We start from the raw sequence: 13,864 nt of genomic DNA on the forward strand, positions 1-13,864 counted from the left end.
GATGGTTAAGACCAAGGTAAAGCAGGACCTATGCAACAAGAGTTGTAGCTTTTGGGTCTGATAAGGTCAGTCAAATACCCTCAGGATTTATCCTGAGATCCTATAAATTTTTTAAAAATTTATTTAAAAATATATAAAGCCAAAAATGTACATATTTAAAATATATTTAAAAATGCACAAAAATTAAAAGTACACATTAGTACCAGACAGTGTTGTGATACATTGAGCAATGTAAGGGACACATCGTACAGCTTTCATTTCCCTTCGATATTTACCCAGGAGATTTATTATTTCATTCGTTTTTCTCCATGTCCTCACCAGCACTTTTTGATAATAGCTGTTTTTACTGAGCTGAAGAGATATCTTCATGGCTTTAATTTTCATTGCCCAGACGATCACTGATGTTGGACATTTTCTCACGTTAGCCATGTGTGTTAGGCAGCCTCTGCCAGCATGACAGAGTACTTAATAGAAGCAGCTCATGAGGGGTGTTTTTGGCTCCATTTCAGTGCATAGTTGCTTGGCCTTGTTGCTTTGGTCCTGTGATGTCACACTTTGTCAGTCATGAATTTGTGGAAGAAGAGCATTTTCATGGTATCTCAGAAGCAAAGAGAAACTGTGGGGATCAGGTTCTAGTATCGCTTCGAGGGCACACCTTTGTTGACCTAAGTTTCCTCCCACTAGGTCACATTTCTTAAAGCTTTCTCCACATCCCAGTCGCTCCACTGCCTACAAAGCCTCAACCCATTAGCTGTTGCTTGAGACATTCAGGATCCAAACTGGAGCTTTCTTTGTGTGTCTTTTTTCTTTTGCTGGTACTAGGCATTGAGTCCAGGGGCTTGTGCATGTACGCAAGTGCTCTATCAGGTGTTGAGCACCGGCCCCTGTTGCCCATTTTTTTTTTTTTTTTTTTTTTTTTTTAACATTTATTTGTGTGTGTGTGTGGCCAGCTCAGCCCACCAGGGGGCGGGGGCTGGCTGGCATGTGGTGCTGGGGGATCGAACCGTGGTCCCTGTGCTTTGCCAAGCTTGTTCCAAGTAGGTGCTTTAGACCACTGAGCCATCTCGCCAGCCCTGTTGCCCATTTTTTAATATTTTTTTTTTGCTAGAGTTTTTAGAGTCAACCTCATATTGTAATTATTAACTCCTTGTCAGATAGTGCATAAAGTATGTAAATATATTCTCCTATTCTGTAGGATATTTCTTCACTGTGTTGGTTACGGAGTTTCCTTTGCTGTGCAGATTTTTTGTTTGTTATAATCACTTTTGCTTATTTTTTGCTTTTCTTTCCTGTGCTTTTGGGATTTTTCCCAGAAAACTGTTGCCCACTCCAGTGTTCTGAAATGTTTATCTTGTGTTTTCCTTTACTACTATTTTCATAATTTTGATCCTGTTTTAAGGGATAAAAACTGTTGTATAAATTTAATATATGGGTTATTTCTTTTCTGTATCGGTCTGCAGTGCTGTTGATAATCAGGTATATGTGGCCACGGCCTCTCCTGCCCGGGATGACAAAGCATCCTACATTGCCTGGGGACACAGCACCATTGTGAATCCTTGGTAAGTATGTGTGAGGGTGGGCTCAGTGGAGCTGATACATGGGCCCCTTCCATCTCCTATTCTCTCTGCCCAAACAACCTGACAGACATTAAGAAAAGCTTCTACTTGAAAACCATGTAAGAGGCTGGGGAGATGGCTCAGTGGAATAAGTGCTTCCCTGACCAGTGCAAGGGCCTGAGTTCAATTCCTGGTTCTGCAAAAAAAAAACAACAAAAAAAAAAAAAAAAAAAAGAAAACCATGTGAGAAGGAAATTGTCCTCATTACCTGAGTGCTCAGCACTCTTTTGCTTGCCCAGGTGACCTTCATCTCACGCGTACTTGGATCTCTCAGGTCAATCAAGGCAAGAGTGATGGATGGGTGGTTTAGTAAGAGAAGCTCCTGAACTCTTGGCTTTTGGTTAAAATTTAGCCTATTTCTAAATAGGCTAAATAGGACAGGAATAAGTTACAGGGTGAGAACTTTGTTCCCAGCATAATGATGAGAGGATAAGGGAGGATGGGTTCACCGAGGGAAATGGATTATGTCCCTTGGGCACAGCATTTTATTACTCAGTGGAGGCTGTCTGTGTAGAGGTGCATACAGGCAGCTGTTAATGTGCCTACCTTTCAGGCTGTGGCTGGGATTTAGTGCACTACATAGTATCTCAACTTGAACTGAGGGTCTGAGCCTTATGAGGCTTAGTTTGTAGATGATAGAATTGGAGTTCCTAGAGGTAAAGTAGCTGGAATATGTGATTGGGTTGTGACTTTGAACTTCAGAACTTTAATTCATCCATACTAATCCTGTTTAGGAATGAAATACATGCATACAGAGTGATATGTATTTCTAGAATCCCAGGGTATATAGACTAATAACAGGATGAGAAAGGTTAAGCCACACTGTGGGGTCCCAAAAGGTTCACTCTTCTGACATTGTGGCCCTCACAGCTCCAAGTGTGGTGGGGAGGCCTTGCTTGGTGAGCGATCCTCAGCAGTTCTTTTTCACGTGAGCATGGAGGACTGAGCTGGCTTGAACGTTTTTGTGAATCTACATCCAGTTCTTTGGTCCAGTTGCTAGTTGCAGCAGGCTTTTTGGCTCTGGTTCCTGGGTAGCCGCGCTCCACAGCTAGTTCTCCTGATGGACTCAAGCGTGCTGCTTCTGACATGATGTAACTGTATGTGCTCAGTGTTCATTTCTTCCTCTGCAGGATTTGGGAGCTCTCCGGTGTGTTGTGGGTATCTGGGGCTCTGCACAGAGAGGTCTCTGAATTGCCAGATGGACCAGAATTAGAAAAGAACAAAAAAGGATTTAGTTCAATGGCATTAATAGTGGCATTTGTAGTTCATCTGTGCCAGAAATGTTTGTAACGATCTCATAAAGGAAGCCAAATCTTATATCATGATTTATTTATCTATTTATTTATTTTTGTACTGGGATCAAATTCAGGACCTTGCACTTGTTTTATATATGTTATTACCATTCATTTTCATTTGCTGTGTTTTGATCCTCTGCTCTGGGCCAAGAGACTGGAAACAGTTTCCCAGAGCAGCTTTCCCCTGGAATGATTTAGGAGTGTTGTTTCTGCCAGCCTGTGGATCCCCTGTGACTTCTACCCATATCCTATAGATAGGAATCTTTAACTCAGATATGAAACTAAACTCATTAGCATAGAGATCTAAGGATCCTAGGTACAAAGAGATCTTAGCAGATCTGGGCCTGGCTACCTGCAGGTCAGGTAGCAGCCTGAGCAGATATGAAGAGCAGAATGAGGCAGCCCTCTGAAAGGGCTAACTGAAGTATAGTCAGGAGGAAATAGGAGCTGTAGGCTGTATTGAGTAGTAAGCTGTAGGCTCTATTCCCAATTGTCTGTAACCATGGAATAGCTACCATTGGCAAGCAGTTTGCAGTTTATAAAATGTACTCCATAGTTATCTCAGTAAGCCACAGAACTCTTACTTCCGCTTGATAGAATAGGAAATGAACATTCATTGTAACTTGCCACAAAGTTACATAGCTACTTAAACAGCAGGATAGAAATTGATATACTTACGTTCTTAATATTTTTTCTTGCCTCTTCTTTTTTTTTTTTTTGTATGTATTGGGTACAGGGTCAGCAGGGTCTACGGGGTCTCACTATGTAGATCAGACATGTAGTGACTCTCCTTTTTCAGCTTCCCAAGAGCTGGGATTACAGGCGCACACCACCACGCCCAGTCTTGATGGCCATCTCAGCATGCCCCAGGGACGGGGCTGTCATGACAGGCCAGAATGGAATCCCGGCCGCTGTGCTGTATCTAAGCAGGTGCTTAGTCCGCTGAACTATCTGGCCGACCCCATTTTTGTTTGTTTGTTTTTGATATTCAAACTATCTTTAGTGTTGTAAGACATGGTAAACATAAAACTACACTTATTCAGTAGTGTACACTCAACAAAAAACACAAAAGTATTAATACTCTATCAGCTACTTAAGATATGCAGGTAACAGGAATGAACACTGAGGTACTAGGGAAACTGATGACACAGTTAATGAAATTCATTTGGCATTCTTTTGATTAAACTCAGTACAAAAAAAAAGTGCTTTTGTGCTGCCATGACACAAAAATAGGCTTGCCAAGGCAGGGGAAGTATATGAACGCTGAGTGCCTCTCAGAACTGCAATCAAGTGCAACAATAATACTGAAAAAGTTACCATCTGACTCATGCCTAATACTTTCAAGGCTTTCGGTTAGCTTATCCTCTGCAGTATTCTAAGCTATTCACATTGACAATCACATGCATTTTAGTGCTTGCAGCAAGCGAGGCGTGTAACCAGCAGTTTTGGCTAAAGATGGGAAGGCATCCCTCGGGTTGTACATAAAAGTAGCCATGTTAAACAGTCTAATGGCAGTCACTGACAAGCTGCTTAAATGAATGGTATCTCCTCCATTCGTTATGTTAGAAGAGTCCAGTGGAAAGGAAAAAAAAATCTAATACTTTGGACTGAGCTGGAAAAATGAAAGCCTCTTAAGATCCAGATGGCACCCTATTGTCATTTTTATAAGGGTTTCCCTTCCAGTGAAACTACTACACTGCCTTCAAGCTCTCCTTAAGTGTTGAATGGTCCTTAATATCATTCAAGCCATTTACCTGCCACTCATGTTTAATACCTGTAAATTTCTTTTTACTGGCATCGTTAGATAAATCATCCTGCTTTTTTTTTTTTTTTTTTTCCATCTTGCTTTTTAATGGTGCACTTTCAGGAGCCCAAAATCTGCTTTGCTTCCTCTACAATTATTTGTCTTTTGTCATCACTTAAACAGAAGAGAACAGCTTTCTTTTGCTTTTTAATTTCCTTTTGGGTAGAAGATTTCCTTACTTTCATATATCATTAAACAATTTTATTTGTTTAAATTTTAGTAAGGGTCTACAGGGCCTATAGGGTCTCACTACGTAGATCGGACTCCTAGTGATCTGCCTGTGTTCAATCTCCCAAGCACTGGGATACACAGGATTACAGGTGCACACCACTACGCCCAGTCCCAATTCCCACCTCAGTGTGCCCTGGGAGGTGGGGGGCGGGCAGGGCCGGCACAGCAGGCCCAGGGATTGAACTCCTGTCCCCTGTGTCTACCTAAGCAGGTGCTTTAATCCACTGAGCTATTTGGCTGGCCCTCATTAAAAACTTTGATGACTTCATCATTTACTAACTCTAGATGCCATAGTGCTAGTGCTGTGACTGTGGCGGTGGCTCGGGCTCAGGCTTGGTGACACTGGCAGGAGAGGAGGGGTGGGGAATGGCGAGTGTAGAGCATGCCAGGAGCTGCAGCCCCGGGGGCCAGTCCAGCGAGCCCTCCCCTCTTCATTTTGTGCTACTAACTGAACCCAAGGCCTCACAAATGCTAGGCAAGCACTCACTGAGCTACATCCCACAAACCTCCAGCCCCTTTTATTTGAGACAGGGTCCTGCAGTGTTGTCCAGAATAGCCTTGAACTTGTAATCCTTTTGCCTCCGCCTTTGGCATCACTACAATTATGGGAATGCACTACCATACCCTGTTAACTTTTTGTTTCAGATCTCGAGATCATTTTGTTTTGTTTATGAGATGCTCAGAGGAAATGAGATGCTCAGAGGAAAACGAAGAGATTTTGAGTATTACCAGACATCAGTGAGTCTATTCATTTTCCTCTGCATCTGTTTTAGGGGTGAAGTCATAGCCAAAGCTGGCACTGAAGAAATGGTCCTGTATTCAGATATAGGTAAGATTCCATAGCTGTGAAGCAGTGGTAACTTGGGAAGGCTCCTTTATTCCATTCCTTATTTATCTTGAGGATACTGTAGGTGTAGCTCAGCTTGCATTTTCTTGGTTTGGTTTTTAAATGTTCTCAGGACCTGTGCCAGGTCATTTGTGTGTTTAGATAAGGCTGATGTTGTTGCGTGACTTGCTGAAATTCTGGTTATCTTCAGTTTGGGGGAGTGCCTTTCTTGGCTAGTAAGAAGTTGCAAATTACTCATCATCCACTTTCTTATATTTGCAGATCTGAAGAAGCTGGCTGAAATACGTCAGCAAATCCCAATTTTAAGACAAAAGCGACCAGACCTCTATGCAGTGGAACCAAAAAAGCCCTAAGGATTATATTTCCAACATGTCATGAAACAGGAAGATATGGAGTATGATAAACTCCCTATTGAATCCTTTTTCTTGGGGGTGGATGTGTGGCTTCCCCCAGTTCTCACATCCTGCTGAGCACATGCTTTGTGAGTTATACCCCTATTTCCTATTGAATTTATACTACTTTCTTCTCTTCCAATTTTAACTTTTTTTTTTTTTTTTTTTTTTTGGAGATAGGGTCTGGCTAGGTAATCCTAGCCTTGGACTCACAGCAAGTTTCTGCCTCAGCCTCGTGAATGCTGTGATTATAGGTGTGCATCACCATGCTGGGCTAAGTTTCTGCTTCATCCTACCCAGGAGGCTGAGGAGATGGCTCGGTGCTTAAGAGCCTGCCTGGCAAGCACAAGGTCCTGAGTTCAATCCCTGGTAGGAAAAATAAATAAATAAAATAAAGAAGTGTACTTTCGGCCAGTGAGATAGCTCAGCAGCACAAGTGCCTCCCTGGCCAGCATAAGGTCCAGAGTTTGAGCCCCAGTACCAAAATAAAACCGACAAACAACTGAGCTACTCAGAGAACTATTGCGATGACAGAACTTCAGCATGCTGTCATTTGCATACCATATTAAATAGAAAGGATATAGGCCAGGGTCAAAGAGCAGAAAAAGTGTCTGCCATACTTAAGTCACTTCAGAGCAGTTGTTAGAAGTAGCACATCATGGTGTTCTGGTGGCTGACTGACCTAATACAAATACGTTTATGTAATGACCCTGTACTCCCATTTGCTGGAGTTGGAACCCATTAGCTGCTTAACTTGGTCTGGTGTTTGTCTTCCAAGAAGTGACTAAGTTAAGTGTTTTGGTCTTTTTAGCTGTGGGAAGCCTGGTAATCTTTTTTTTTTTTTTTTTTTTTGCCAGAGGAAGTGGCAGCCTCTCCCCCTTCTAGCACCTCTTAACCTCTTCAGATTCAAGGAGGAGCTAGTGATTCAAACCCAGACCCTCCTGGCCTTAAAAGACTGGGTCAGCAGTGATCTTGCACAGGAGAATGGCAGTGGCAGTACTAGTGAAAGCATCTCAGAATGAACTGGCAAAAGATGTTTTCTGGTGGGTTGTGTCTAAAAGTCTCAGGTTTTTGTGCTTTTTTAAACACTTTCTCACCCTACAAAGAACTGCTGAGCCTGATGTTTTTTGAGCTTTTTGGTCTTTTCAAATTTTTTTTTGCATAAATAAAATTAAGGACTTGAATGTGTTTTCGTTTATGTATGTTATAAGTGCAACTTTTTTTTTTTTTTTTTTTTTTTTTTTTTATTTATTTGAGAGAGAGAGAGAGAGAGAGAGAGAGAGAGAGAGAGTGGTGTGTGTGCTTTTTTTTTTTGCGGAACTGGGGCTTGAACTCAGACCCTTGCACTTACCAGGCAAGCACTTATTCTACTGAGCCATCTCCCTGGCCCCTTATGTATGCTGAGTTAGTAATGGCCAGCTGAGAAAAAAAAAAAAAAATCCAAATTTTGTAGTAATATGTACCAATTTTCAGTGTTGAATGACCTCTAAGAGTGGGGAACAGATGTGTGGTCAGCTCTGGTGACCTGGTGCACTGGTAGATCTGGCATACCACTGGTTAAACAGAATAGGTATATACCTTACTGACAAATTTTTTTTAGAAAGATACATATGAATACATTCTGTTAATACCACATAGAATGAAGACATCATATGTCATTTAACTTCTGGAAAATAGCACTGTGCCCTCAGAACAAGAATGAAAAAGAAATGACTTTTTAAAAAGTAATGTGTAGGGCTGGCCTGATAGCTCAGCAGACTAAAGTGTCTGCTTAGGCAGAGTGCAGTGGCCAGGGCTCCATCCCCAGCATGCTGACGGCCCTGCCTCTGGGGCATGCTGAGATGGCTATTGAGACTGGGCATGGTGGCATGCACCTGTAATCCCAGTGCTTGGGAGGCTGAAAAACAGGAGAATCACTACGAGTCTGATCTACATAGTGATACCCGGTAGATATAGGAAAAAAGAAAAAGAAGATAAAAAGTAATGTGTAGTTTGATACAGTTTGACATGTATATTCATAAAACAACTCCAAGATAGAACATATCTATTATTTCCCAAATTTTCTTGGTCATCATCCTTCTGCCTATTCCTCTTCCTAGGCAGTCACTAGTAGTACCACTGTACATTATATTTTCTATAATTATGTAAAAATAGAGCCAGGGATGTAGCTCAGCCTGGCAAGTGCAAGGCCCTGAGCTCGATTCCTGGTACCAGGAAAAAATAGGAATCTTTCTATATATACTTTTTGGTATATCTTCTTTGGCTACTTATTTGGCGATTTACCTGTGGGAATATTGGCAACTTAACCTTTTTTTTCTTGCTGAGCAGGATTCCATTGTATGAAAAAAAACCCCAAAACTTGTGTATATATTCAACTGGGGATGGAGATTTAGATTATTTCTGGGTTTTGGCCATTACAAATAAAGAAGCTGGAAATATTCTTACAAGTTTGTTCATTTCTCTGTGGTGGGTTCATACACAGATGTCACTACCAGACGTTTCCAGTGATTTTGCTATTTTATGTGGCAGATGGTAGGGGCTATGAGTCCCAGTTGTTTCACATCACTGCCAACATAGAGAGTGGCTGGGTGCATGTTTTCAATTTAGGCATTTAACAAGCATGTTATATTACTTCATTATGGTTTTAATTTGTACTTCCTTAAAGACTAATCATACTGAACATCATTTTATTTGCTGCTTTATCTTTCTTGGTATAGTGATATATCTTTGACTCACATTTTTTAATTTTTTTTTTTTTTTTGTGCAGGGTCTCACTACGTAGCTCAGATTCATAGTGGTCCTCCTGATTTCTGCCTCCCTAGTGCTGGGATTACAGGCATACATCACAATGCGTGGACTCTGGCCCACATTTTTAATAATTATTTATTCTCTTGAGTAATAAGCGTTCCTTATATTCTTTATTTTTTCCTTATATTTTTTAGATAAAAGTTCTTTATCACGGGGCTGGGGAGATGGCTCAGTAGAGTAAGCGCTTCCCTGGCAAGTGCAAGGGTCTGAGTTCAATCCCCGGTTTCACCAAAAAAAAAAAAAAAAAAAAAAAAAAAACAAACAAAAAACAACCACCAAAAAAGTTCTTTATCAGGTAGTATTTTTTTTTTTGCAAACATATTCATCCAGTCTGAGATAAAAGCTGTTTCAGTTTGGTTTTGGTGCTGGACATTGAGCCCGGGGTCTCATGCATGTGCAGCCTGTGCCCTGCCACTTAGCTACACCATCCAGAGCACTTAGTATTTTGTGGTGATGGCGATTGAATGAAGGACTTCATATGTGCTAGCTAAAAGTTCTTAGTATCCCTTTTTCATTTTTCAAAGGTACTTTTTTTTTTTCTCTTTCTTTGCACTACCAGGGATCAAACTTGAGACATTGTACTTGCCAGGGAGGCACTTATATCACTGAGTTATATCTCCAGTCCCTCAAAGGTAACTTTCTAAAACAGCAAAACTTTCTACTTTCAAAGAGTCCAGTTTATTCCTTTTTTTTTTTAAAAGAAAAGTTCATACTTTAAGAGTTTTATAGTTTTAGCTCTTTCATTTAGGTTTATGATCCATTTACAACTAGCTTTTTGCATAACTTTGTATAAGGTGAAAAGCAAGATGATTACCTTGCATATGGCTGTCCAGTTCTAGCAGTTTATTGCAAAGTATATCCTATCCCCCTTATGTTACCCTGACACTAAAAAATGAATTGGCCATAAATATCTCAGTCTATTTCTAGACTCTATTCTGGTTGACTCCCTGCGCACTGCATTGCTCAGTAGTACCTTACTGTGTTTATTGTAACTTTGTAAGTTTCTTGGAGTCACACAATGTCATCCCTCTAGCTTCCTTTCAAAGTGGTTTTGACCAAGGCCTTTGTATTTCCGTACAAATTTCATAGCGCCGGCCAGATAGCTCAGTGGACTAAAGCGCCTGCTTAGGCAGGAGCAGGGACCAGAGTTTGATCTCTGGTGTGCTATGCCAGCTCCACAGAGATTGGGCATGCTGAGACAGAGATTGAGACTGGGTGTGGTGGCACATGGCTATAATCCTAGCACATGGGAGGCTGAAAACAGGAGGATCACTACAAGTACGATCTGTGCAGTGAGACCCTGTATGAAATGCGTAAAATTCAGAATCAGGTTATAAATCTGTATGAGAACACATGCAGTACGGCTTCCTTGGTGCTTCGGGACTGTGCAGTGTCTATAGAGGAGTGTGGCAGAACACTGACTTACTGTGAATCACTGATCCAGGAGTGAGACACTTAAGCTGTTTAGGTCTTCTAAAATTAGCTCAGCAGTGTTTGGTACAAAGGTAAGTAAATCTTGTGTGCTATGATAGTTGTAAACAAAATTTCTAGTGTAATTTACTCCTGTACATTGAACTTGCATTCTACAGCTTTCCTAAGCTCACAATACTTAAGCAGTTTTGTTTTTTCTGTTTGGTAGATTCAATGTGATTTAAAAAAAAAATACACAGGTAATTGTGCCTACAGATAGTTTATAAAATAAATAAACTTCCTTTCCCAGCTGTTTTCCTTTTATTTTTTTCCCTGACTTTATTATGTTGGCTAGAATCCCCACTACAATGCTGAATAGAAGTAATGAGTAAATGTATGTGCTAGTCCTGATCACAGAACAGAAAGCATTCTGTGATTTACTGTTTAGTCTTTCATAGGGGCTATCGGGTTAGGGAAGTTTCCTTCTATTGCTAGGCTGTTGAGAATTTTTATGTAGAACAGATAACTAAATATTTACAGATTATTTTTCTGCCTTTATTGAGATGTTTTTTGACATTTGCTTTGATAAACCTATGACAAGTGTAAAAATTGTCAAAAGTACATTTAATACGTCACTGAATATCACAGCTTAACAACACAGTACACTGTATTGGTTGCTTACCTTGTGGTCATATATCTGACTTGAAGCTGTGGCTCCTAGAATCACAAGAGTACTGTACCACACACCATTAGTGCACAAACAGACCAAAATTCAGAATCTAAAATACAGTTTCTACTGAGTATATATTGGTTTTATACCATCATAATGTAAAAAACCAGTAGCTCCAAAATAATAGCAAGACTCAACAAATGAGCCAGGCATGGTGATACGGTCTGTACTACCAGCACTCTGGGACCTGATACAGCAGGATTCCAAGTTTGAGTTCAGCCTGGGCCACCTAGCAACTTAGTGAGACCTAGTCTCAAAAAATAAAAAGGAGTAAAAAAGCCCTGGTTCCAATCCCGATGATCCCAGCCCCTAATCAACAAACAGACTGTAGCAATTTAGACAATCTACAGCAAAGGAAACAGTAGGGTGAAGAGAAGCCCACAGAATGATGGGAGAATATCTTTGCCAGTTACTCGACAGGATTTACATCCAGACTATGAAATAATAGAATAGAAACTAGTAATTCAGTCAAGAAGGGCAAATACCAAATGTCAATAATTACATGAATAAAAAAAATAATTACATGAAAACATCTACACATTTTTAGCTATCAGGGAAATGCAAGTAAAAAACTACATTGGGAGTCCATCTCACCCCAGTCAGAACAGCTATCAAAAATACAAAAACAATAAAAGCTGATAAGGATGGAGGAAAAAAAGATTCCTTGTACCACTGGTGGCAATGCTGTAGAAAGCAGTCTAGTAGATCCTCGAAGACAAAACTACTAAGATCACTGTATGATCCAGCTATACAGCTGCTCAGTATATGGTTGAAGAAATTAGGTCAGCATACTGTAGAGACACTTGCATAGCCAACTTTCCTGAGGTACAGTTCACAAGAACCAAGTTAAAGAATCAACTTCTGTCTGTGGAAGAATGGGTCAAGTAAACATGTATGTACACAGTACATTAGCCATGAAGAAATGAAGTGGCATTTGCAGGAAAACAGATGGAACTGAAGATCAACATGTAAACCAAAATAAGCCCAATTCAGAAAGATAAGTATTACAAATTTTCTTTTGCATAGTATAATCTAGGAAAAAAAAAAACAGGATGGAAATTATTGAAGGGGAGGAATGGATAGATATGAGCAAAATATGTTATATGCATATATGAAGATGCCACAATGAAACCTTTTACTTTGTATAATTGGTATGCACTAAATTTTAAATTGGGGCCCATTGATTTCAAATCAACCTTCCATTCCTCACTAGATAAAATACACTGTTAAGAGAGCCAGGCTTCTTGGTGTCCACCCATAATCCCAGCCCTCAGGAGGCTGAGGCAGGTTCACTGCAAGTTCAAGGCAAGCCTGAATTACAGAACTGAGACCCTGTCTCAAGCACTCATGCATTGTTGGATTTGGTTTTATAACACTGACAAGAAAAAAATCTTTTGGTACTGGGAATTAAACTCAGGATCTCATGCTTGCCAGGCAAGCACTCTACCACTGGGCTAAATCCCCAGCCCTTGAGAACAAATTTTTGTGTTCATGTTTATAAAGGATTGGTCTGCACTTTCTGACTAGTTTGATCTACTGGCCTTTTGAAATGATGTGGGCCATGTTTATTCTTCAGTAATCTAAAAAATACAGAGCCAGGGAGATAGCTCAGTGGTCTAAGCACCTGCCTGGCAAGCACAGGAACCCGGGTTTGAGCCCCAATACATGCCCTGCTGGCCCGGGGTTCCAGGCATGCAGTGCTGGCCACTGCCTGGCGCTGGGGAGGCCAAGACAGGAGGATCACTATGAATCTGAGCTGCATAGCAAGACCCTGTGCCAAATAAATAACTTTTTTAAGTGTGTTGTAAATTGTATCTCATCACTGCTAACCAGCCTGGCTAAAGTTTTACCAGTATGACTAATTTTTTTCATGAAACCAAGTTCTTGTTCCATTGATTTTAAACATTTTCCTTTTCTTACAGATCTCATTTCTTTTACTCGCACATTTATTTTGGGCTCTATTGACTAAGTTTATAAAGTGAATACCAAGGGACTGTGGGTGTAGTTCAGTGGTAGAACATTTAACTAGCACAGCTCTGGGACTCTGAGGTAATTGGAGAACTTTTCTCATTTTTAACACAGCTATTTAGTAATGTTAATCTTGCTGGTTACTGCTTTAGTTGTGTACTCAGCCTTTGTTTTCCTTTTCAGTTCAAAATGTTGATTTCCTGTTTTATTTAATATTTGATCCAAGGGATATAGTGTTCCTAAATATTTGGAGATTTTCCAAATTTTTGACTCCTTTGTGTATATATATATATTTTTTACAATAACATGGCATGTGTGTGTATATATATATATTTTTTTTTTCTTTTATTTATTTATTTTCCCCGGAACCAAGGATTGAACTCAGGCCCTTGCACTTGTCAGGGAAGCGCTTATTCCACTGAGCAATCTCCCCAGCCCTTTTTTTTTTTCTTTTTTTTTTTTAAGAGATACAGTCTCACTATGCAGTTCAGGCTGGTCTTGAACTGTTACCCAAGTTAGATATTGTAATCTTTTAAGCTGGTGAAAGATAAAGCTGGAGATAAATAGAAGTTAAGAAGATGTAGACTGTTCTTATTGTACTGACTGGGTGTCAGTACGCCATGATTTTTTTGTGCATCTTGGAACAGAAACATTGATGGTTTTGAGATAATCATTGAGGATATCTGTGTAAGAAAGACAGACACTTTCTTCTCTTGATCAGTGATGGTGAACCTTTTAGACATTAAGTATCAAGCTGCAATCC

At 40.2% G+C, this 13,864-nt stretch overlaps 1 protein-coding gene across 1 annotated transcript in view; it reads left to right on the forward strand.

The window, feature by feature from the left end:
• Nucleotides 1–6,215, forward strand: part of Nit2 (nitrilase family member 2) — a 16,283-nt gene extending 10,068 nt beyond the window's left edge. The window contains exons 8-10 of the mRNA XM_023721321.1: nt 1,461–1,559; nt 5,720–5,775; nt 6,055–6,215. Of these exons, the coding sequence (XP_023577089.1) occupies nt 1,461–1,559; nt 5,720–5,775; nt 6,055–6,146 (247 nt within the window). The 3' untranslated portion in view covers nt 6,147–6,215. The remainder of the gene's footprint in view (nt 1–1,460; nt 1,560–5,719; nt 5,776–6,054) is intronic.
• The last annotated feature ends 7,649 nt before the right edge of the window (nt 6,216–13,864 follow it).

Source organism: Octodon degus, unplaced genomic scaffold, assembly GCF_000260255.1.
Source record: "Octodon degus isolate 3935 unplaced genomic scaffold, OctDeg1.0 scaffold00081, whole genome shotgun sequence".
Taxonomy (NCBI): Eukaryota; Metazoa; Chordata; class Mammalia; order Rodentia; family Octodontidae; genus Octodon; species Octodon degus.